General features: G+C 47.6%; 2 protein-coding genes across 4 annotated transcripts in view; one reads left to right on the top strand and one right to left on the bottom strand.

Moving 5' to 3' along the window:
• Positions 1-8491, top strand: part of MGLL (monoglyceride lipase) — a 103137-nt gene extending 94646 nt beyond the window's left edge. For all 3 annotated transcript variants that reach the window (XM_018068466.3, XM_018068465.3, XM_008925298.4), the window contains 2 exons: positions 3526-3741; positions 4688-8491. In XM_018068466.3, coding sequence (XP_017923955.1) covers positions 3526-3741; positions 4688-4813 — 342 coding nt within the window. In that variant the 3' untranslated portion in view covers positions 4814-8491. The remainder of the gene's footprint in view (positions 1-3525; positions 3742-4687) is intronic.
• Positions 8492-14415: 5924 nt separating this feature from the next.
• Positions 14416-24443, bottom strand: part of ABTB1 (ankyrin repeat and BTB domain containing 1) — a 28074-nt gene continuing 18046 nt past the window's right edge. The window contains exons 9-12 of the mRNA XM_018068669.2: positions 23408-23506; positions 22651-22818; positions 19526-19726; positions 14416-17766 (exon numbers count right to left, since the gene is read on the bottom strand). Coding sequence (XP_017924158.2) covers positions 17560-17766; positions 19526-19726; positions 22651-22818; positions 23408-23506 — 675 coding nt within the window. The 3' untranslated portion in view covers positions 14416-17559. The remainder of the gene's footprint in view (positions 17767-19525; positions 19727-22650; positions 22819-23407; positions 23507-24443) is intronic.

The following is a 24443-nucleotide window of genomic DNA, read 5'->3' as shown; positions in this document are numbered from 1 at the left end:
GACAGTAGCTGTGGGTTGTGACATAAAGCACTTTTCCTGACCCCCTTCAAACACCAGGATTTGAGGCTCCAGGCACTCACTGAAAACAACACAGTATCTTGGTCCTCTGGCTGCCTCTAAAGCACACTTCACTCTCCTTTTGGACTCAAGAAGCTTGGCTTCAAAGCACACAGTGTGCTGGAAACATCCATTATTTATATGTTACACATACTCTCTTGCCAGACCAACTTTCTATTCGCTAGAAATATTTTTGAGACATCATCCAAGAATTTCCTGATGAGTCTGTGTTCCCAGAAGACTGTCTTCAGTGTATACAGACTAAAACACGGGGAGACACGGGGAGATGTTTGTTTGATCGGTTTGCTGTATCAAACATGAGATGCAAAAGAGAGCAAGAAGTAACCTTAAAAACCCAGTCCTGTTATTCCAAGGATGAATGACATCACAGTGGTAGGCACCTCTGTGCCCTGTTGGTCTGTGGTAGCTGCTGTTGATTTCAGTGGAATGGTCCTCCTGACTTCAGTCTTGTTCCTGTAAAGCCTGCATATAGTAAGGCTGCAATTACCTTATAATGACTATTGCTCTGCAAAATGCAAAGGGAAGATGCAAAGGGAAGGTGCACAGGGCAGTGTGATGCAGCAACCTCATGGTTGCCTGTCTTAGAATTACACAAAGAATAAAAAGCTGTTGTGACGGACTCTGCAGAGCCCTCGTCAGACTGCAGCTGGAACCAGTTACAGGCTCTTGCAGGGTCATTTTCAATTCTTGCCCCCCCCGTCTCGGAGCTCAGTGCAGCAATGACAGTTTGGGCTTGCAGGGTTTGCAGATTATAGCCTGCAAAATATAAAGCCCATTCCCTATCTTTCCGTCCTTCCCCACCAAGCTGCTGCTTGGCACTCATCCCATGCACTGAGCATTAACTCTGACAAGGATTCCTGTTCATTGACTGGGAACAGGATACTCTCCCTGATCAATCAGTCCTGATCAGTCTGGGTTGGGATTGGGTTATTATTTTTTTCTCCTGTCATTATCTACACAAAAATATTTGTTGGCTGCTCAGTAGCTAAAAAAATCCCTGTTCTTTCAGACAAGAACAAGAGAAAGAAGGAAGCCTATTTGGTCATTCTTCCAGCATTTATAGGGCTGGGGAGGGGGCCAGCTCACATGAATTCATCATCACTGTTCACTTCATAGGAAGGGATCTGCTGTCAATCCATTCACCTAGCCCTCCTGAATCCCCCCTGCAAAGTCCCTCATTTATTGCCTTCAATTAAAAAAACAAAAACACAACAACAAAAAAAGAATGACAAAATAAAAATAAATTCATTCTAAAGCTGTGTTGGTTTAGCACAGTGCTGTGACATAGATCCAGATTAGGCTGAAGCCAGTTGCTAAGTAGCCAATGCAACAAAGGGGTTTTGCTCAAAATGCTGATGAAAAGTCAACATGTTTGGCTAAGAATATCAGGGTACAGCCATCTGTCAACAGGAGAGCAAGCAACACCACACTGGGCTCTTGGTGTTTTGGATGTCAAATCTTGGTGTTTTGGATGTCAAATCTGAACTTTTCCATGAACATGTTCACAAGAGGAAACTTCTTTCTAAGCATAGGTGGCTTCTTGCCCTTTTTGGAGGATGTTGGAGAGCAGGGAAGGTACAGCTGAGAAATGTAGGGGATGGAGGATGCAGGTGGAGGTTTCTGCACCAACAAACTGGTTGGGCACTTGGAGGGTCCATGCAGAGTCAAAGGGACCATGTGCTGTTCGCCCTCTAGGTGAACGTTCCTAGGGATGTTAGCAGGAGCAGAGCATGTTCAGCATCTTTGCAGTGGCCTCTTAGAAGCAGATTTCCAGACTCTCAGCATGCACAGGCACTTGCTTCTTTGGAAGGGAGATACTACGTGTAATGTCATAATATTATGATGTGATGATTATCTTTGTCTCCCTACCAAAAATTACCCCTCACTTCAGAGTAGCCATGATCTTGCACAGAGACCAAAACACACCAGTGGCCTTAATCAAATACTAGAAACATCTACCACATCCAAGAACCCCTAGTGAGTTCTGTAACAACTTGAATTTCATTGGTCCAAATCCAATGCAAACCAAATTGGGTCTACAGCTGTCTCTCCCTTGACCATCTTCAGCACTGTGGGCTGGGTCTGAAGGGTGCCAGCCGCTCTTAATCTCAAATTTCCCACTTGCTGCTTTTAGGGATAGAACCACGGATTCAATCGGCAGGAGGTGGTGGAGACTGGAAGCAGCAAAGTGATAGGGAACAGCTTGCAAGCACCAGCAAGTGCCAGCTCCATTTCCAGTGCTTTGTGCTCCAGCACATTTGAGATGACAACAAGGGAAAGTGGCTTTAAACCCTCTGGCAACTCAATGGCCCCAGTGGGAAAGGCCGACCATGTAGTGTTCTTCTGCCACCCTGAGAATTTCATCTCATGAGGAGAGGAAGGCAGAATCCACCCCAAAACCTTTCTGTCCATGCTGTCCTACAGTGCACACCTGTGCCTACACCTACACATGGCTGCATGTCCTTGGGGTGGCCTGATGGCTCAGCTCCTACCCGTGGTCCTCTCAGGGCAGGCACGTGCTGCAGCAAGAGGACCTCAGGTTTCTGCAGTCGAGGGAGAATTTGAACAGACCCCACTGCTTGATCTGAGAGGAGGAGACTGTTTTCAGCTAACCTATAAATAACCATGATTTCTATAAACATCTGCCAGGGCTGGGAGAAACTGAAGGCTGTGCCAGAGACCAGCCCATAATCAAAGCTTTCTGGCAAATATTGCGATGGTAGGGGCTGTGTGGGCCGTCTCCACATACAGTATACAAATATTTACTGTAGATTTGCCTGCTGCGGTAACTACTCCTTCCTAGCAACTTTTTGCACCAGCTCTTGTGCATTTTTATCCCCTCACAGTCTGGCTGAGCAAGTTGTTGATTTTTTTTTTTTTTTTTTTTTTTTACCAGCTAATAACATTATTTGCTTTCTTGTCTGGGCACACTTTGCATCCGGAGATGACCCCTTGGCTTTTCAGTCAGATTTGTCAGTTGTCTGTAGGTGTAGGTCATGGTCTGAGAACAACTGAGCCCTCAGCAGAGAGGATAAGGACCTGGAGAACATCCACTTTCAAGTAACACAGTCTGAAGAACCGTCTGAAGAAGATATATCACATTTGAGCAACAGAAGGGCACAGCAGAGGATGAAAATGCAGACAGGTGCCCCTATGGGAACAGTCTTTGTTCAACACTGGTTGTTTCCCTGCAGAAAGAGCTTTAGCTTGAATATTTTCTAGTGGTGTAGGAGAGAAACACAAAGCAAAGAGCATGCCAGGTTGTGTGAGCAGTTCTGGGAAGCCACAGTAAAGACCTTGACCTTGACTCTGATGGCAGGATGTCCTGAGAGAGTAGGAAATGGCTGTGCAAGCCAAAGGAAAAGATTCCTCACTGCCAGGTTGATCTGCTTTTCCTTGTCTGCATGAAATATTTCTAACCTTAAATTACCTCTTTCTTCCTGGCAGATGGAATCTTACACATCCGATCCCTTGGTCTACCACGGTGGCATGAAGGTCTCCTTTGTCATCCAGCTGATGAATGCCATTGCCAGAATTGAGCGAGCTCTGCCCAAGCTGACTTTGCCCATCCTGGTGCTACACGGCTCTTCTGACAAGCTCTGTGATATCAGAGGGTCTTACTTACTGATGGACACAGTGCAGAGTCAAGACAAAACGCTCAAGGTCCTCTGGCTTTCTTGATTTTTAGGGTATTATCCTGTCAGTGTTGGCCTGAGCATGACTGACTGTGAGGGGTAGGGACCCTGCTGACCTCCAGAGCTGGAGGTGAAGAGGGGTGATGGGTTGGTGACACTGAACAAGTGTAACTTGCTCAAGTGACAGCCCCTTTCACCAGCTACAGCTGGGCTGCAGGCAGGGAGTGGTGGGTGATCTCCAGATCTGCCCCAGTGGTGGCTGTGTGCCTAGAGGTCTCTTGGACATGAAGCAGCTTGGCATAGAAGTAGAGTGAGGCTTATAAGCAAGTAAAGTGCTGACCCTAAAAGCTCTTCTGAACAATGCCAACTGTGCAGGCACCAACCTTACCTCATGCCCCAGCGTGTAAAGGTACAGGGGGGGTCTTTCCAAAGTGCTGGACAACAAAAGCCGCTTCACATCTGCTCATTTCAGGAGAGCCACAGCTGATTAACCAATTGTTAGCACATGAATGAGCCTGAAAGAGAGACAGGGAGACTGGGGAAAGCTTTTGTCATTGGAAAAGTAACTGGATAGTCTGAGCATAAAAGGAGTAAAATTGCACAAGGCATGATGGGAACATCCCCCATTGTCTTTTACACTCCAAGGGCATGATAAGTATTTCCTCCTCCTTAGTGGGATAAGAAGCAAGAAATGGGTGGGGCTGGGACATGCACTGTGTTCCTAAAGGGCAGCAGGGTGCTCGAGTACCTGCAGATGTCAAGCTGCAATGCCAACACCTTCCTGCTCGCTGAAGGCCAACACCACCAGTGACATCTCCTTGATTTCATAACCTGCCACATCTCGGGAAAAAACTGACAAGGTGTGGGCAGGACGTGTCGGACCTGTGGGTGTTGAAGAGAGGGGACTGGTGGCTGGTTTTTTCATGCAGATTTATTTTTTTCTGTGCTAACCTCCACTCTCTCCCTGGTTGCAGGTGTATGAGGAAGCCTATCATGCCCTCCACAAAGAGCTGCCCGAGGTCTCTACCTCTGTCTTCACAGAAATACTGACATGGATTGGCCAGAAGGTTTCGGCAGCTGGGGAAACCAGCCATACTTAAGAGCAATTGCTTTTGCATCTCTTACTGGGGTTTTCTGGGAATAGATGCTTTTCTTATTAGAAGTCTCTCAGAAAAAGATCTAACACGGAGGGACTCGTGGGATATTTTATCACGCACAGCATAAGGGAGGGTGGGGGGAGAGGCACAGGGTGGGGCATTATTTGCTGATGTGATTGGCCATTGCCCTAATCTGGAGAATTGGCAGCTGTGGGAGCAGCTGTCAAAGCTTTCTGGGTCAGGCGACCTTACGGAAATGCCCCTCACCCACCAAACTTCCCCCATGGCTTCCCCTTCTCTGCTTTCGCTGGGGTGACAGGGGTGTATTTATACTGCAATAATTTTTAGTATGTAAAAGAAGCCAGTATCTTCCACTTCGTGGTTTTGATTCCAGGTGTGTACCGTCCCTTCCCTGTCCCCACCAGTCAGTACCTTAAAAGCCCTGGTCCTTGTGAGGAGAGCACTAATGAAGGTGCTGGGTGGTGAGGAGAGGCTAAAGATGGAGCTGATGGCTCCCCTGAAGGTGAAAGGCTGATTTTCAAGATCAGACCCCTTTGAATACTACCTTTACAAGCAGGCCAGACCAGGGGAGAGCATAGAGACAGCCTCCCCTGCCGCCCTGTGTGTCCTCTGCAAGTTTGCACTTGGGGAAAGCATGTTGAACAGCTCTTTAATTTTCCTCATCAGAGCAGAATTCCAGAAGGAAGAGCAGGAATGTGGAATCAAACCCACTTAGCATATTCAAATCCCATGCTTTTCCCAATGCCAAACCTCATCTCCTCTGCAAGATGAAATATTCTGTAAATACTCCTAGAGGCTGGGGTTTTTTCCTTCCCTCCTTTTTTTTTTCATTCTCCTTTTTTTTTTTTACTCTCCTTTTTTTTCTTTTGGAATTAATCACTTGTGCTACTGAAACTGAAAGAGCAAAGTCAAAGATATAAGAGAATATAGTAATATAATATATGATGTATATAGAGGTGGCTGGAAGCTGTGGAAGAAATGGGAGAAAAGAAGAGGTTAATCGTTCCTTCTCTTGGCAAGAAATAATGTTGTCCTACCAGGATCCAGTCCTCTCACCATAACTTTACAGTCATAATCTGTTGTTTTCCTTCATCAGTTGGAAAGTGTCCTGAAAATAATGCTAGAGAAAAGCACGGAGCATCTGGTGGGTGGGGAGTAGCAGTGGGTGTCCTCATGGTCCACTGGTTTAGCAGAAGACCCACAGCATGAACAGAGATCCTGTCCAAGCTCATCCTAGTCTCCTCCTAATCAGCACTGGAGTAAATCACTGAGGGGCCAAGCTCACCCCTGTAGGACGTGTGGAGAGCTGAAGACAGAGTACAGGGTCTGACCATCCATCCAACATACACCTTGCTGCACTGGGGGCATCCGCAGACCCTACTGTACAAGCTGCCATGGAGGAGCTTGTGGACTGGTCCAGTGGTGCAGATAAGCCAAATACTAGAGCTGCCTGGGTCTATGGTAGCAGCAGGGTGAGGAGAAAGAGCTTAGACTCAGGAATAGAGCAGAGACATTGCATTGACACAGTAAAAGCTGCATAGTGATGACAGTGGCTGTGCAGGTCGATTTGTCCAGTGTAATAGCCCTAATCATGAATATACTTGGCACTATGCAAAGGGAAGGGGCTTAACCTGCACCTCTCCAACCAGTTTTGCAAGAAGAAAATGCGAATGTTGCACTATGAGAGGGTGGGGCATCTCCCCCAGAGGCAAACCAGCCCCTCTGACTGCCTTCCCATGGGAACAGTGGGAACCATCGCTATGTCCCCAGGGCTGGATCCCACCTCCAACAGTTGTGGGAGTCAGCCACCTTTCTTCCCTTTGAAAGCAGTCCTGGCAAGGTTCATAGAAGGGACCTCTGTGCAATAACAGTCAGAATCAGGGCTTGGATCCATTTGGTCCCAGTAGTACGGATGGATGGAAGATGTGTGGATGGAGGCTGTGTCCTTGTAATTGCCCTAAGGAGCCCAAGTCAGGGAAGCTCTTTTATACAGGTTGATCCAGGCACTTTCACATTTGTATTTTCTTGCCTCTAAAGAGAGGAACAAGCTGTAGTTCTCCCAGCAATGCCAGCTTTTTATTGACATATTATTCCAGTGCAATCAGCTGTTCTCAGCAGCCCCTGCTAAACCTCTGGTGACACTTGTTCTGGGAAAGAGCAATGCACAGGTCACCTGCTCTCCATTTTCCAGCAGCCTGTCTTGAGGCAACTTCTTTTCCCCAAGCAAGTGCTAGCAAAAGACAGTAAGGAGAGAAACACTATAGCAGTGATAAATCTCACCTGCTTCTTCAGCTGGAAGGGGAAAGGAGTAGGCGTGATCCAGAGGTGACAGACATTGCGGGGGTAGTAGCAAAATGATCACTTAAGGATGGGATTTTTGAAAGCACTTTTCTCGAGGAAGTCAGGAGGAGTAAATCAGTGCCCACATTCTTTACATCCCTTCCAAATTGACAAGCACTTTGCAGGAGGGGAGAGGGAAGTGACCCTTCAGCAAGAAGGTCAGAGCCCGTCTGCTCCCTCCAACCTGGCTTCAGGCAGAGGACTGTGGTCCGTGGTCAGTGCCTTTGCTAAAATGTGTCCTTTCACCCAAGAAACACCTGCAGCTCAACAGAAATTAATCAATTACGTTGATCTGGGGAAGACTTGTCCCTCTGTCTATAGCTAAGCTCAGCAGTAGCACGTGGCCTTGGGAGGCTGTGTTTGAAAAACCAGTTAACAAACAAAACCTACAAAGAACATCAACAACAACAAAAAAAGGGCAAATGAGCCCCAAGCCGTGGCACAGCAGCAGCTATTGCCACCCTCAGCCAGTTTTCTGAAGCGTTACCTTCTGAGGCATTTAACGTGGGGAAACCTACCCAAAAAAAGCCAGACACTGCCCATCATGACCCCACACATCTCCAGCCCTGCTGCCGAGTGGAGAGGGGCCACAGCCCCTCTGCGGGTGAGGATATGAGTGCAGAGAGCAGGAGCCAGCAGCAAATCAGCCTGGGTCAGGTGAGACACTGCTCTGCACCTGCCACAGCTCAGCCTGTGCATTTCAACTCTTGCTGCTGTTGCTGATCCCTTCCCCCGCCTGTAAGCTACTTTATATTGACCCAGTTAGGTTTCACCAAGCCCCGGAGGAATTCTTCCTTCACTGACCAGATTAGCAATGAGCAGAGCAGCTGCTGAGGGAAATGTAATTACACTCTATTTCCAACTGGCAGGTACCATTTGCAGGGAGCACAGCCAGCCCCAGGAATGTTGCTGTGCGGAGCTGCGCCAGAGACCAGCCTGCCTTGGAGAATAGGTGGCACTCATGACTGAGCAATAGCAATGTGTAACTACTGCATATATCACCACCTGTAGCACTGAGAGGCCATTCCCCACTGCCTAACCCATCACATTTTCTATTTAGCCTGTTCTTTTTATACCACTCACCTTAGCACACTGCCAGCACAAACCCTTTGGGATCACATTTCGTTTTACAAGTAACTCCTGAGGTTGTCTTTCTTGTTCCACTGTGTTCCAGTTCAATAAAATACATTTATATATATATATATATAAAAAACATATATACATACACATGTATTTTCAGTGGATAAACCATATACAATTTAGGATTCTTAAAGGAATACAATGTATATTGCAACTAATAATAAAGTTATGTTTTCTGAACTGAGTGTGTCTGAGGGCATCATTGGTGACTGCCATCCCTCTGGAGGGTGAGAAGGGAAAGGCAGAGAGAGATTAAATTCCAGTTCAGTTTGTAGAGGAGAGAGCTGCAGCCCTTGGGTGCTGTCAAATTGCCAGTGTGGTTGGCACCCACTTCCCAGCCACTGCCAACCAGGAGTCTGGGGGCAGCTCAGTCTCATGGAGGCCTTAGGTTCCCTTTCTGCTTCAAGGTCAGGTTTTTGAGGTGTCCTGAAATACATGGCCTCATGCCTATGTCTATTTGGGATAGCCCAGAGCAGCCCAATAAAAAATTACCTCGGGGCACTGCAGGATGTCTTTACAACTTACTTGGACCAAGCAGGGCACTCTGTCTGGATAATCCCAAGGAAAGGCAGCTCCACATTTCTCAGAGTCAAAGCTTTCACTTCTTCCTTTATTTTTTTTTTTTTAGCTGAGGTACTAACTTGAAAAAAGAAATAGGGAAAAAAACTCCACGATTATTCCCAAGTGCTTCCCACAACCCAGACGAAACAACAGTGTGGAGCGGGTGGAGGATATGCAGTAACAGGCAAACTAGCCTGCTTCAAGACCTGGTTCTCATGCTTTTACAAGCCCATTAAAATATGATGATGGTCCTGAACTAAAACCAATTCCAACAGGAAGCATCTGTACCGTGGCCAGGAGCAGCTCCTGTTTAAATTCTACCTCTTGCCCCCAGCTGTGACTGCAGACAGGGCTGGGGAGCAGGGCTTGGTGCTCTCGGCTCCCAGGCAGTGCCCAGGTGCTCCAAGAGTCCCTGGTCCATCCAGACCCAGGGCTGCAGAAATGTCCCCCCTGCCCAGAGAGTGGGGCTGGAGCACAGAGCAGTCACAGGGTCCCCTCCTGCTCTCCTCCCTGCACAGACTTCAGGACAAACCACTGGTTTGTAAGGGCTCCCCAGCCACTTGCCCTCCCGAACGGGTGATGACTGCTGCAGCAGGGGACAGACAAGACAGTGCATCCATGTGTCAGCCCCCTGGCCAGAGTCATTAGTGGCACCAGACCTAAACTGCAACCTTCAGCAAGTCATTTCATCCTCCTTGTGCCTCGAATGACCAAATCAAGAGAACAATTTTCTCTTTGTGTGGCCCTGTGCAGACTGTGTGTCTGATTACGCCCCAGCTCACTGGGTCAGAAGCTCTGGCTGAGGAATTTGATGCACATCAACACAGACAGCAGAGCTGGGACTTTTTGCCGAGCCAGTGGGCACACCATGCTAGTAAGGAACATCATTAGTAACAAGATTTGCTTTAATACTGGCAAGTCCACAGCTCTTTCTCCTGGTATTTTGGTGGTTTATTAAGCCCATTATAGCTTCGAGGGTCACTGGAGGGTGCACACCATGGTGCTGGGATAGGGACCAAGCACAGGAAAGAGGCGACAGTCCTTCGTGAGTCTGGGAGCAGCACCAGCACAGAGGAGCTGTTTTGGCAATGCATTTCTCCTGCTGTCACCGTCTGGTGCCCAGCGAGCTGTCACAGCCATTGGTGGCTTTTCTGTTTTTAGCCTGTGCTTCCAGTCTGATCCTGTAAGTCTGCAGGAACCCTGAAGCTTTTGCCTTTTTCTCTTCCCCTGGCCTGTGCTCGGTCTTGTGTTATCCAAGGCTGGCTCTGGGGGTTGGTGCAAGGTGGGGATCAGCTGATGGATGGTAAAGCAGGAGCCAAAGCAGTGCCACAGTAGAGGGGAGAGCTCCTTAAAAGTCCTTTGCACTCACCCTGGAACAGATAGCCTGCTTCACCATCAGGGCATGGCACAAGAGGTGTCACACTCAGTCACATTGCAGCAGGGACCCTGCCCCTGTCAGACCTCTGGGACCGCACAGCCCATCACCCTGGCCAGGCTCAGGCACTGAGAATAACCAACTGCTGCAGCTCCAGTGAGTAGTGAGGAATTTTAATTAGAAGATCTGCTCAGCATGTAACCTACAGTGCTTCAGTTGCATTTGCAAATAGTTAAGCACCAGAGGAGGAAGAAGCGGGGCTGTGATCCACTCCAGAGCTGATGGTGGGGGTGAGCAGGGACTCACATCTCTCCAGCTGCCACTGTCCCTGCCCAGCTTCGGAAAAGGGAGATGGAGCTGATGGGGTTGTGCAGGTGCCACTGCACCACCAGAGACCACTGCTCTGGCACACTGTGCCAGCAGCCTGACTGCCTGCAGACACCACTCCTGCTCACTCCAGGTTCTCAGAAGTGGGGCTTTTTTTTGATCAGTCATTTGCTCTTCTCTCCACGTATGAGCACAAGTCTCCTTTGCACACAAAAACAGGGTAGTGCTCTCCCAGCTTATCCATCTGGGATGCTCTCTTTCTCCATCCAACGGGGAAGCTGCTGATGTGGAGCAACTGCTCACCTTCCTGCTGTTCTCCAAGCAGCTGTTTTTTTAAACAACACAGTCACAACTGCGAGCAAACACTGCAGAGCCCACATCTCCCAACAGGCACGAGCCAAACAACCAGCCTTCCAGTGGTCACTACTCCTCCGGAGGGAGTGGCACAGGATAAATTTCCCTTCCCTCCGGAGGAAACTCTTCAGCATATGGAAACATTCCAGGAATTCAGATAAAAAACAATTCCTGAGAGATCAATTAAGAGTTTGGATAGATCGCATGATATGTGCTGTTTGTCTATTCAAGGGAAACTTGGCAAGGAAAGCTGCTTGGCCTGGGGGGGGAGCCGAGGGGAGGGCAAGATGTCAAGTGTGGAAAACAGTTGTCTCCTAAGAAAACATGCAGAGACAGGAATGGCAGAGGGGAAGGAGTGGCAGCTCAGGGGCAAAGGACAAGTGGTACCTTCCCTGTGTTAGTTAATGCAATGACAACAGTGAGCTGCCTGCCCACAGCACAGGACAGCCCTTGTTCTTTGCCACATCAAAAGCTTCCAGGACTCACCCCGTGCACTTTTAACACCAAGTCCTCTCTTCCCATGCCAAGCATAAGTACATCCCATGCTACAGCTGCTCTGTGCCAAAACCCAGCCCAGGGGCACTGGTCTGACTGGCAAGTCCTGGGTTCCTAGTAAATGCTGGACTTTGCACGGGAGCCTGATGTGTCCTGTTACCATAGCCAGCACTGAGAGCGCTGTGCCTGGCAGAGCAAGAGAAATGCTTGCCCCCTGCGTGCTTTCAGACCTGGAGGGCTGTTGTTTAACTGCAGCCTGACTGGAAAAGGTCACATAAAATCAGGAAACAAGAAATACCATCTCCCCTGTCTCCAGGTAGGGCAGGAGTAGTCACCCCAGGAGCAGTGTGGCCAGAGCCAGCAACTTGAACAGCTTTGAAGATGCTGTGCCCGACTGGCACTCAGACCAGAGAAGCAACACAGCAGAAAACAACTTGCCTGAAGCATTGTCAGCTTCTCAAAGAGAGCCTTTGGAAAAGGGAAGGAGATTGAACTTGCCACCAACCAACTTCTTTTGTGAAACTCCTGGATAATTTTCAGTTTCAGATCCAGGGAGAAGGGGGGTGGAAGGAGTTCTGGAGAGCAGATTGCTGGCTCCCGTTATGGAAGCAAGCTTAATAAAACTTACAGAAATATTGGTGGTTCTGCTATGCTGTGCCAAGAATATGTTAGAATAAAACTTTCTGAGCAGAAGGGAGAGATAGAATGTCATCTTAGCCTTGATATGAAAGATCAGCCTTCATCTCCTAAAGCCTATCTCCAGGAGCAGTAACTAGCACACTCACTTGCCTTCCCTTCAGAGCAGGTCTCTGCACAGCCTGCCTCGCACAGTTCATCTCTGTCGCAGCCTTGTACAAATGGTACTGGGATGACCCTGGCTCACAACCAAGTGATAAGATAAAAGAATAAAGAGGAGAGAGGTATTTTTTCTTACTGGGGTTTTAGTGACACTCCAGTGCAACACAGACCTGGCTCAATTTCCTCCGTGGGAAAGCTACATCAAGTTACTTTGTATCAACCCCACCCTACCTGGAGCCCCTGAAGGGATGCATCTGGGCACACCACAGCACTCCCTTCGTACCCCTTTCCTAACCCTCAATGCCTAAGCAACAGCCAGCAAACAGCAGGGAGCAAACAGACCCACTGGCAAAGCACTGCCGTCAGGAGTGAGCAGATCTCACTTTCCAATCCTGCTCTCTTTCCCCTTGAGCTTGCTCTGCTGGTAACAGGAGGAGGGAGAGGAAAGCTCTCACATTCAGTTCTGAGAGCTTATTTTGGGAACCGAGCAGCCAGACCCTTGGGACCAGAGTTAGTTATTTGCATGGTACTGATCCTCTTCTAAGGCTTTCTTTAGTCTACTGAAATGCCTTTCAAACCTTGCCCTGCAGTTGTAGGCTTACAAAGTTAACCACAGCCACGAAAAGCAAAGGGCATGTGCACACTGGCCCCCTTCCCCAGATGCTGATCATGCATAAGCTTGAAGTTGTAGCTTGATTTTGGCTTAAGGATCTGCATGTCCACAGTTGCACCCAAATGTGGCTGCTGTCCCCTAATTAATTGTCTCTCTGCAGCCCTCGCCTTGGTTATTTCCAATAACCCACCTCCGATTTCTAGCCTGAAAACTCCCGAAACCATTTGCAACCTAGAAAAAGAGTTCTTTGCCCTTCTTCCTCAGCACTTCTTCAAGGCAGGCAGCAACCCCAGCAGAGACAACACTCTTATTCAAAACAGGCCCTGACTCTGATAAATGATGTGCTAGTGCAGCCTCTATTATCTTAACCAATTTGTTATGTCAAATCTGTTTCAGCTTAGAAGGTAAAACAAAAACCTGCTCTGCCAGCACACCCCAAGCCCTGCGAGAAGAGAACCAAGCCAAACCGTGGTTTCCCATTGCCAGCCAGGTCCATTCATCTCTGGGAGCTGAGCACAGATGCAATCCAGCTCCCCAGGCTGTGATGGGCCTCGCCAGGCTGCCCACAGCAAGAGAGAAAAACACAGTGTCACCCTGTGCAGATGAGCCTGACAACGCACACTGACTGTGAGCTGGAAGGTGCCATCTCCAGTTTGACCATGACTGTACAACATGAACAGCTCGAGCCTCTTGGAGAGGCTCATCGTTTACTCCAGGCTCTCACAGAATGATGATGCTCCTTTTGTGCACTGTCGTTGAGTCTCAAAAACCTGATTAAACCTTGAACTTTACTAAATCCTCCCTTTGACAGCATTAGTCATTCAGATGTTATTAGTACCTTCCCCCCCCCATGAAAATTGCATGTTCCTACCCACAACAACAGAGACAAGATGGATGCTCATTCCCTGAATGCCAGTCGTGCTCTGAAGTCATCAGGGGCTGCACAGACAGCTCAGCTACTGCCTTTACCAAAATGATTGTAGCCACCCAGGTATACAAGAAAGAAAAAGAGAAAACAATGCCTGTGTCCTCAGAGAGAAAGGACTGCCCAGGCACTCTAGCAGCCTCAAGATTTTGGAGAAAACACATGCTTCACACTCCAGGAGCACACTGAACAAGTCAGAGTAGTTAAATACAAAGGCTGCGAAATCTCCATCCTTGGATTTAATGACCAGTCAGCAATGGCAGGGGCACAGGATGACAAGAAGAAAGGGAGGAACACCTTACCTGTCCAGGGCTGCCCAGAGCAACTTTCCAAGGCAAACATCACCTCCCTGACACACCCCCACCACACTGACCCAGCCTGTGCCACAGTGCTACTAAAGAAATGGAATAATCCTGGGAAAAAGTAGCCAGTAAAAACAAGTCAGTGCTTTACTCACCCGTTCTGTCAGGACTGTACAAACAGGTCACCAGGAGAGGAGAGCACAGTCACACTTTCCTCACTGCTTGGAAGCCAGGCAGTGCAGAGCCAGCCCTTGGCCTGGGTAAGAAAAAATAAAGGAGCCCACAGAGTCCTTTTGAAAATAAAGCCACGCTGACGTTGTCAGTTGGTAACAAAGAGGCCACAGCCACAACAGATATAGTGAAATAGACTATTTTATTGCTGCACACATGCTTACACATTTCTCCTTAAATATAATGTTGCTCTGATAAATTTTACAATCTTTTTATTTCAGCAAGTGGCTAGAAGTAAATAAAAAGGACAGAGGTAACAAAACACAAAAAGGACGCTGGCAACAGAAGAAAAATCAGAAGGTTTTTATTTTGTGATAAAATCATTTGCAGCAAGAATAAAGTGAATTCAAATCTAAGTTTGTCCTGGCTCATCTTAATTAGAGAGCTTGCCTGCATGCTGACCATCTGCTTATGCATGCTTTTGGATAGCCCTATTTTGCCAAAAGGGATGGGGGGGTTAAAGGATCCCAAGTAATTGGACAATCTGACAGACCTCACAGATGTGACCACTAAGTGCACGCAGACAGATGAGGCATTTGCTTGGAAGCCCACGTGGACTTGCACTACTGGGGAGGCAGATCAAAAGGCCACACTGACCTTTCCTCCCACATGTACAACTGCAGCCTCACTTGCTCCACGCTTAAGGATGCAGGAATGGAATTATTCAAGAGCAGCCATATGGAAAACGCTTCCCAGCACTGCTGCCACTCCTCTGCCTCCCTCCTGCTTTGCCCATTGCCAGTGTCCATTTGCTTTAGCAGCTGAGGCATCTGCAGAGAAAAGCATTAGCACATTCTTTGGTAATCCTGCTTCTGCATCTCGCTCAGTACAAGCAGAAGGCAAAGGCCACGTTCTGTTCTCCAGTGGCTCCGTGCAAGCCTTGTGCAGGGATGTCAGAGCCACTGCTGTGGAAAGCCGACTACTAAGATGTCAGATGTGGAATTTATGCTGGAGGAGTAGAAGGGATGTGATAAACTAAACATCCTGCTTATGTTCAGTGTCATCTTCAGCCATGTAGGGAGGAGAAACGCAGGGGAACTGAACCAGCTGGGTTAAGCTGTTTCTGTATCAGGCTTTCATAAGCCTGACAGCATGAAAACAAGCAGTTCTGCTTTCACCCTTCTTTTCCAAAATATATGGGACTTCAAAGTAAAGCTTTCCTAATAGCCCTTCCCCTCCTCAAGTTCATGGAGATGCTTTTATCAGTACAAGTTGGGCTGGGCTCTTTGGGGGTCCTATCAAAGCCACACTGAGCTTAGAGATGGACGTGTAGGTACATTCCACAGATCTCACAGCAAATGTACAGCTCTCTCCATGTCACCAGCACACTCCTGCTGCTTCCTGCTTCCACACAGCAACATACTCCTGCAGGGACACATCTCTTCCCTCACACTAATATGGCAGCAGAAAACAAACCACAACAGCTCCTTGCACTTCCTCACAAGCATTTTGAAACAGAATTGAAGCACACCCTGCTTGAACTTGAGACTTGATCTGCAAGAGACAGCAGTTAAACCCAGATGACAAAGTGCACAAGCATCTGGGGTTCAGTTATGTCAATGAACCTCATCCCTGCTCCCCCCGCCCCAGCTCTGTCCCCAGTTTCTGTTAAGTGCAACTCAATCCTGTCACATGATTTTGCTGAAGTCCAGCTTCCCCCAAGCACAGTGGCCAAAGCCCAGCATTCCCTCCTCACTGCAACTGAACCCACTCTGCCTAGAGCAGGTGGTGCCCAGAGCCTGCCCAGAGCCTTGCCAACAGCTTCAATGCAGGCCAGGTACAGGCAGCTGCTTTCCTTTCCTGTGTGAGACACCGCCACCATTACAGAAAGCAACATCCTGAAGCTGCAAGGGATCCATGTCCAGTTCCCACATCACACAATAAAAGCACACCTGACACAGATTATTTCAAAATCTTGCCTCACAAAGTGACCAAAATGACAATATGCAGTGGTAATGGCAGATCCCCTACATGCTTCACTCAGTGCCTCCTCTCCCTCCCAACGCACAGCACGGCAAAGCACACCCAGCCTGCGCCTTGGAGACCCTCCTGACACACCATTCCAGAGACAGACAGCTCCGAGGGCAGCCTATTTGGCAAGACAAGCTTTATGCAGGGGTACTGTCTGCTGATTAGTGCTAAGGAGAAAGAATATCATTACCCTCATTAGGAATCCAGGGAGACAACACGAGATAACACGACCTACTGCAGAACACAGATTCAAAAACATTCGTTAGTACAAACAGTGAATTTCCTGGAGAACAATGAAGCTACAAAGCTCAAGGTTGAGCAAAGCTAGAAGGCTGATGAGTAGGACAGCAGCCCTGTGAGGCCCCAAAAGACCCCTTTTCCTTTTAAAAAAGATTTCCAGTGTCCTTTCTTCCCTGACTCACCAGCAAGTCAGCTTTGCTCTACCACAATGACAAAAAGAAAGGGAAAAGTGCTGTTTCTCAGAAGAAGGTGTTTCCTTCCTCTGTTAGGAAGAAAAGGGCTGCTCTCCCTTCTTTTGTGCATTGAAAGCTACTGCTTTCTAAGAATGGAAGGACTCTGGTCTCTACTGTATTACCAAAGATGCCTGTTCAGAATGTAAAGCTTTTTTTCTGAGCATTTCAAAGCAATGAAATGCTAGGGAAGACTTGGAAATTACTTTGTTTTGTTTTGTTAGGGTTTTTTCATCTAAGAACTAAAATAGCAGGTGAAGACAGTGCCTTCTACATAGCCAAGTACCCCTGTGTCCCTGGTGGGGAAGCACTACCCACCTCTGCCAGTCTTAAAATGCTGACAGTGACAGTGCTGACCTCCCTTCTCATATACTTATTTGGAGAGTTTAATCCAGTTTTCTTCCTCTGCTGGTGGTAATTCAACAAATATTCTGGCATGAGCCAGTTTCAGAAGTGTGTTGTCGGGCAACAGAGCAGGATGGGTCCTAACCCCAGGCAGTAGAAGTCCCCAAAACAGCTCCATCACCACCCCCAACAGCTCACAGTCTCCTGTCTGCACTGTGTTGTAAAAAGGAGCAGCTACGATTTGGGATGAGCTCTGGGAGATACTTCTGAAAGGAGAAACAAAAACCAAAATAAAACCAAACACAAACCAGAAACGCAAATGTCCAGACATAAATAAATTAAAAAGAAATCATGCCTGAAAGTGGATGGGAAGGAGGACAAAGAATGAGAAGAGGAACATTCAGACTGGGGTGTTCTTGCACTCCGAGCCAACCCAGTGAGGGCTACGCAGGCTGCATATGACAAGCAGGGCTTGCACTCATCAGCACTCAAGCCCTATACTGGCCAGGAGGTTTTCCAGAGCTTCAAGTTTCTGGTTGGCTTCCTCAATGGCACTGTAAGTCTGCACATTGCTGGTGATGTGGAAGCGGATGTCATCGACCAGAGGAATGGAGTCAGTCTCCTGCCGCTCCTCCACAGCCTCCGCGTTCTCCTTCACAGCAGCCGCAAACTCCTCCAACTCCACCAGCTGGACAGGATGGACAAAAGAACCATTAGGAAGACAAGAAGACAGGTAAAGAGATATAAAGGGTTGGGATAATGGTCTCAGCCACTGTTAAAGGATCCCAGAGGAAAAAAAAGGAATGTCAAGGGAACATGGAGACCCAAATCTTCCTACATCTCCTCCAGACACCACTTGGAGATGCATCCTGCCATCCATTCTAGGGATACTCCAACAATACTCCAACAATAAACAGTCACAACTTTAAGCAATCTGCACCTCCAACAGCACACTGTAACACACTCTAACTAAGCAGCCCTAGCCTTGGTATTGGAGCACATGAATATACATAATATTCCCTGAGAAAGGTCCTCAGCAGGAACCAGGAGATGTTGCCAGACACTTTGGGGAAAAGTCTCATAGCAGACAAGCCAGTGGGTGCTTGTGCCCAGTTCAGAACTAGGAGCCATAGATGACTATCCTCCCACAATGACTCAGCCCCACCACCACCAGCAAGGCAGCTGCTCTGCTCTGTGCCCACCCTGACAGAATTGGGTCACCCATGAATGATTCTCCATCAGGTTCCCCAGGAACATGTGGTGAGCTGAAGGGTGAGAGGCAGCTTCCGTCTGTCTGTGCTACTGAACTGTGCCCACTGAACTCAGCAGGTTGCTGAGCTCTGCTCTGCTACCACACTGCCAAAATCTCTCCCTGTTGCCATCAGTGCATCTCCACAAGATGCTGGCAAGGGCTGATGTCTGAACAGCTGGGGTGGCTCTGTCTGTGCCAACACCCTTAGGAAGGCACATTGCCAGTTCTGGGTCCAAAGACTCCCACTCAAGCTAGAGATGGGGAATGCAAGGGGAACACACAAGTAAAGCCCTACCCCAGCCACTACTTGGGACGTTCAGCAGCTTTTTCAGAAGCCAGAACCTCGGTGCAAACTATGCACTGAACAAAGTAACAGCCCCAGAATCATTTCCTTCACTGTTTTCACCTGCCAAAAATAATTTCACACCTTTTAAGCTGTAGGTGAAAATGTTACATTCCCATGCAAACTGTACGAGCCATTTATAAAGATCTGCCTCAGGTTAAAAACACTCCATAGATTCTAGTTTATCCATCCATATGGCAACTTTCTCCACGAGTCCTGAAACTTCGAGCTATAATCACTAAGGATAACACTTAAATGGAGCCCCATAAAGAAAACTTCAGTGTTAAATTCATTACTTCTTGCTGTTCAATAGCCAATTTCCCCTGTGCAAACCCCTAATATTTGGTTTGTCATCCTGGAGATTACAGATCACATTGATTTCTCCTTTCTAGAGCATTATGCCAGGAAGAACTACCTCCAGCAAAACTGAAAAACATTTCCTGAACAGACCTTCCCTGCACACGCCATTGGGTTCTCCAGGCTGAAGCTTGTGTATTCAGTCAACACTGTGGGCACAATGACTGATAGTTCGGTGAAAATCACCTGCCCCTGGTACTTGCAGAGTTTTTGGGGCAGGTTTTTCACCCCACAGTCCACAGAGATGTGCTGGACAGCCACCAACATGTGGCTTACTGTGGTGACATCAGGTACTGCCACACTCCTCCTCTGTTCTAACTCACCATGTGCTTTGCTACTTAACTGCTGCACATTTTCAGGAAACACATTAATCCAGAGCAGGCAACCATTTAGTACAGACCAAAGTACAACCATAAAATCTGTTGTCTCTATGGCTCACTGCACAGTTAGATTTATGAGCACATGTGGTCAGTGCCACGGGGAGTGTTTTGGTACCTTCTCAATGATCTTTGCCATGTACTCCGTGCACTGGTCCTCCAGCCGGGTCAGCTGGAACAGCTTTGCGATCCTCCAGATGCTGATGATGTTGTCCTCATCGAGGATCTGGGCCAGGGTCCTGCCACACAGGCGCTTGAGCCCAGGCAGCAGGTACATGTCTGCCACACACAGCACATCATAGGCGTTTTCTGGGGACAGCTGGTAATGAAAAAAGGAGAATTACTGTCCGGTTCTAAGCACATGACTTGTCTCCGGCAAACTAAAATGTTGTTTGGTCCATTACTGGACAAGTGTTAACTATGGAGAGACAGGAGCTAAATCTTCCGGGCTGAGTCTCCCACTCCTACCACAGAGGGTTTCAAAATGTTCAAAGTGCAGCAGGAAGTTTCTCATGGTGCACATAATCCCTCTAGCTAAGCACAGGGCAGTGCTGAAACACTGCAGTGCACCTGAAAGCTGGCTCCTAAGAAATGTTCAGTGTGGCAGTGGAAGGAGGTAGCTTTTACCAGAAGTACTTCAAAGAGACAAACAGAACAGACTGGCAGGACAGAGAACCTTATCCCCACGTTTTTCCTCCCATTTTATACTGCTGGACTCACATCTTGTGAAAAACACGCAAAATTCTCTTAAGTTCCTTGCTCATACTGGCTCTGCTAACTCAGCCAGCACAACCTCCCTGGCACAGGGGTACACCCAAGAACAAAAAATTGTACCCCAAATAAACTGTAAGTAAGGCCCAGTCAGGTAAGGAACATATTTTGCATATCAAATACTACTGAAGCTTTAACAGGAATTCAAAGTGAATTAAATTCATGCATTAGATGCTCAAATTTGAACTATTGTGAATGGCCTTTAACATTTTCCGGTTCTTGAGCTGGAGAACCACCCTCCCATTTCCCTCTTGGATACTTGCAAGTGATCTGAGGATAAAAATGTTGTAGATAATGTTGGAGAAACCACCTCCAGCTTCACTCAGACTCTTCCCCCTGGCCGGGCAAATCCTATTTTAGTCAGCCATCTGCGTCACTAACCTGGAACTAGAGCCTCTCTGTTCCTGCTTCTGTGAATTGCAAAGAGCACAGCTCCCCACATCCATTTTGACAGCAGATCTGCAGGATGCAGCATGCCCTGGTCGTGGAGGAGGTGAGGTCCCTTGCACACAGAGACCAAACCACACCGGTCTGGATTGAGCAATGGTAACTGGCTGCAGTGTGGGCCACTGCCGTGATAACCAGCCAGCAGCAAACACACTGCTGTCCACATCTACACATGTGGTTGCTCAGTTGCTCACTCTGACAACCACAAACAGCAGATTATTTCTTCCCCCACAGCTGTTTGCACCCGTGTTTGGAGAGAGCTCACAGCAAGTACCTCAGCTGTGTAACACCCTGCAGCAGCTGTGCAGAAGAATGCAAGATGTACAAGAGGCACACCACGAGGCCTGTATGCACAGTGGGGTAACAAAGCTCTTGGGGTTATTAATCAAGTGCTGCTTTGTCCCTTCATAAGCTCCAGGAACCTCAGGAGTTGGAGGCATTTGAGTCAGCAGTATTGATGGCTGTAGCCTCCAACTGCTTGATCAAGGACAAACCTGGCAAACGTTCCTGCAAAAGCTGCCCTTGAGCCCCCACAAGTATTCTGATCAGCAATTTCTCTTTGTGCCTGGAGCCCTTTATGTCCTCTGCACACACTCTTCCCCACAACTGCAAACACTGTCACTACTACATGGCAGAGAGACACCATAAATCATTTGGAAAAAGAAACATACAATTGAGAATGCTGATACTTGGTTTGAGAATTGCAGGGCAGGGAGAACACTCCATATGTAAGTGTGGAACTTGAGCTATATTCCTATTTTCCTGACTATTTTTCCTGGCAGTTTCTCATGAGGGGTGAACTGTCTCAGAGGCTCATAGCTTGGCTGCTCAGTTTGAAACCCAAGGTTTCATTCTGCACAGAAACCACATGAGCAAGATCCTTTCAACTCCTACTCGTTGTTGGTCTGTCCTCCTGCTTCCAGCCCAGACAGGACAGCTGAGGCACCCCTCAGAAAGGAATAGCTGTTTGGAAACATCCTTCCTGTGAGTCATCACGAGGAGGGCAAGCAGACTGGAGAGGTGCAAGGGAACAGGGTCACGCTGCAGTGCAGTCACAAGTTCACAACCCCAAGCAGCTTCTTTCCCCCTCTGCCTGCCCCTTCTTTCCCCCACGTGGCTGAGGGAAGAGTGCAGACAAGTGAAGGATCTGCTCTCTGGCATACAAATGGCAATCCTGCCCTTGCTGCCTGCCAAACATCTCTCCCTACCACTGCCTGGAGGTGAACAGCTCAGCAGAAACAAGGTCACAGCTGTGCGCACTCCCTGCCTGTGGCACCTACCCCAGAGCACAAACACTGCTTGGGAGAAGTGACACTGGCAGGTGCAGCAGCGTCTCTGATCGTTGCCCTAATGCCAGAATGTGTTCTCAGATCTTGTAGCAAGATCTTGCTGACAGCACTTGCCACAAAACCAAAGCAGGAAACTAATTAAATGCTGCTATTTGCTGCACCTTCCATTAGGCTGAAAACTAGGTGGGTTAGGGTCATTTTGTTACTGCCTTCAATAGTGAGCACAGCAAGGCGTTGGTCTCCCAGAGGAACCTCTGCCTACACCAGCAATAAATAACTCTGGAAATAATGACTTGCTACAAATGGAAAAGTAGGCTATGATGCCAAGAGTAAATAAGCAAAATCTCTCAGCCCTTCCACATCTCCAAATGTGTTCAATCTGCCATCTACTGGCAGCTGCTCCCCTTATCCTGCCACAGAGCCAAAGAGGGAAAGCTGCAACGTCCTGCTTTTATCATGTCAATGAACAACGTGCAACCTAATTTCCAGATTTTTATTATGTGATAAAAGAATAGGGATTTGCTCATAAGCATCATGCATATGAACTAAAACCCTGCTTGGCTAACAGTATGTCCCAGTATGTTGGTTCCTGAGACAAAAGCGAGGTAGCAGAGTAGGTCAGTGGAATTTAAGAATACACACACACACACCCTGCTCCAGATGTTGTAGAAAAACACTGCTGAAAACATCTCAGCACTAACCAGCACAGAAGGAAAGGACCAATGGCTGGTCTCACCTCTGTATCATCACTGTAGATGTAGTAGAGGACCCGGATGAAGATGTCTTCTGAGATGTTGTGGAGCGTCACCACAGGGATGCTGGGCTGTGTCTGCAGCTCCTCACTCTCACTGAAATGGTCTTCAAGGAGGGCTTTGAAATAATCACTGCGACCACAGAAAAATGCCTGGAGAGGGGAAAAAACCCAAAACTCACTGCACCAAACCAAAGGGCACTCCCAACTGGCTACTGGAACAGCTGAAAGATATTTCAGAAGTTCAGACCCTGTAACTCTGATTTTCCCTTTATTTTGAAGCTACATCTCCAGCATTTTTCCATACCTTATTTCTATACATGCCTACTCTCAGAACCAAAAACACAATTCGCAAACTTAAGAGATTTGAAAATAGCATGACAATAGGGCAAGACCTTGAGTTGGAGGTTGGATCTCAAAATCTATTCTTACTGCTGTTCACCTGCAGATCAAAATTCCAGTCTCCAGACACTGAACTCACAAGCAGCAGGAGATTTTTCAGCTGTGAACGCTGTAGCCAAATCTATAAATTTATCTACTCATCTCTGCAAGAAAGGCAGGGTTTGCTGCTTGGTTAAATGCTTTAAATGTAGTTTTCCAGCTGAAATAGCGCTTTTGGTTTTGCAACTGATGAGGCAATGCTGCTCCTGCAGAGTGTATCCAGCATAAAAGGAGGGGGGGCACAGGTAGACCAGAGTGTTGGTAAAAGGGGAGGAGAAGGAAGTAGAGCAGAAGCACATACCTTATGGCACAAGAAGTTGTAATCTTCCACCCGGAAACACACATCAGGACAGCTGTTAAAGTTGTCGGTGCTGTCAAACGGCAACTCCCCAAAACCAACCTAAGAAGAAAAACCAGAAACCCCTGCCTAAAACATTCATGCTTTAAACACGCTCCCAGTCCCAAGTTTGGACTCAAGGAGGAAACCACCATCCACCTATTCCTTCAGCACAGTGCAGAGCACCAGAGACGCTCTGAACATATATTTCAATGTGAGGAACTGGAGAACTTGCACTCCTGATAGAGGTATTCCTGGTACAAGTTACAGCTGCCTCCGTTATCCATGGAAACATCATGATCCTCTGGAAAGTGTTTCTGTGCCATTTAACAAGGCAGATAACCAAGTGGAGGCATGTAATGGTTTAGGACTAGCCTTTTTACTGTGTATATGTAGTAAAATATAGATTACATCGATGTATACACCAGTTTGAAATGGTTTGGCTACAATTACTGCCTCACTTGAATAATCCAACACTGCTAAAGCATATTTCAGATTTCTGCTTTGATTTGCAGCCAAAAACAGTGTTGTTGCAGTATTAATACTCTAGTGAATTATTTTAACACCAACACACCTCCACCCAGTCCCACATGCCAACCATGACAGCAGACAAACACAAAAAAGAATCTGTTGGCCTTATGTTACTTCAAAGTGACACTTCCAAATATTTTCACTTTTACCTTATCCTATATATAGGGTAATTAAATTGTAACAAAAAAAAAAAAGTTTATATTCACAGTCATGTAACCAAGACAATCTCTGGAAACAAAAGTTTCCCCTGGTTCTTCCTTTCCAAGCACACGCCCCTGAGCTATCTGGGCCGAGGAGTTTATTCCTGCTCTGTCTCATCCAGGAAAACTACACCCAAGTTTGCACCTGGGAAAACCCCAGGCTGACCATAATGATCAGTCTCACAATCACAGATTACCTAAGCACCATTTCCAACATGCCTGCCTCCATCCTGACTGAAAGCAACTGACCTTCAGTTTTACTGAAGAGC

The sequence above is a fragment of the Manacus vitellinus genome, unplaced genomic scaffold (genome assembly GCF_001715985.3).
Source record: "Manacus vitellinus isolate BGI_N305 unplaced genomic scaffold, ASM171598v3 scaffold_14_pilon, whole genome shotgun sequence".
Classification (NCBI taxonomy): domain Eukaryota; kingdom Metazoa; phylum Chordata; class Aves; order Passeriformes; family Pipridae; genus Manacus; species Manacus vitellinus.
The sequence above is the reverse complement of the archived record's forward strand: the minus strand, read 5'-3'. Positions and strand labels throughout refer to the sequence as shown.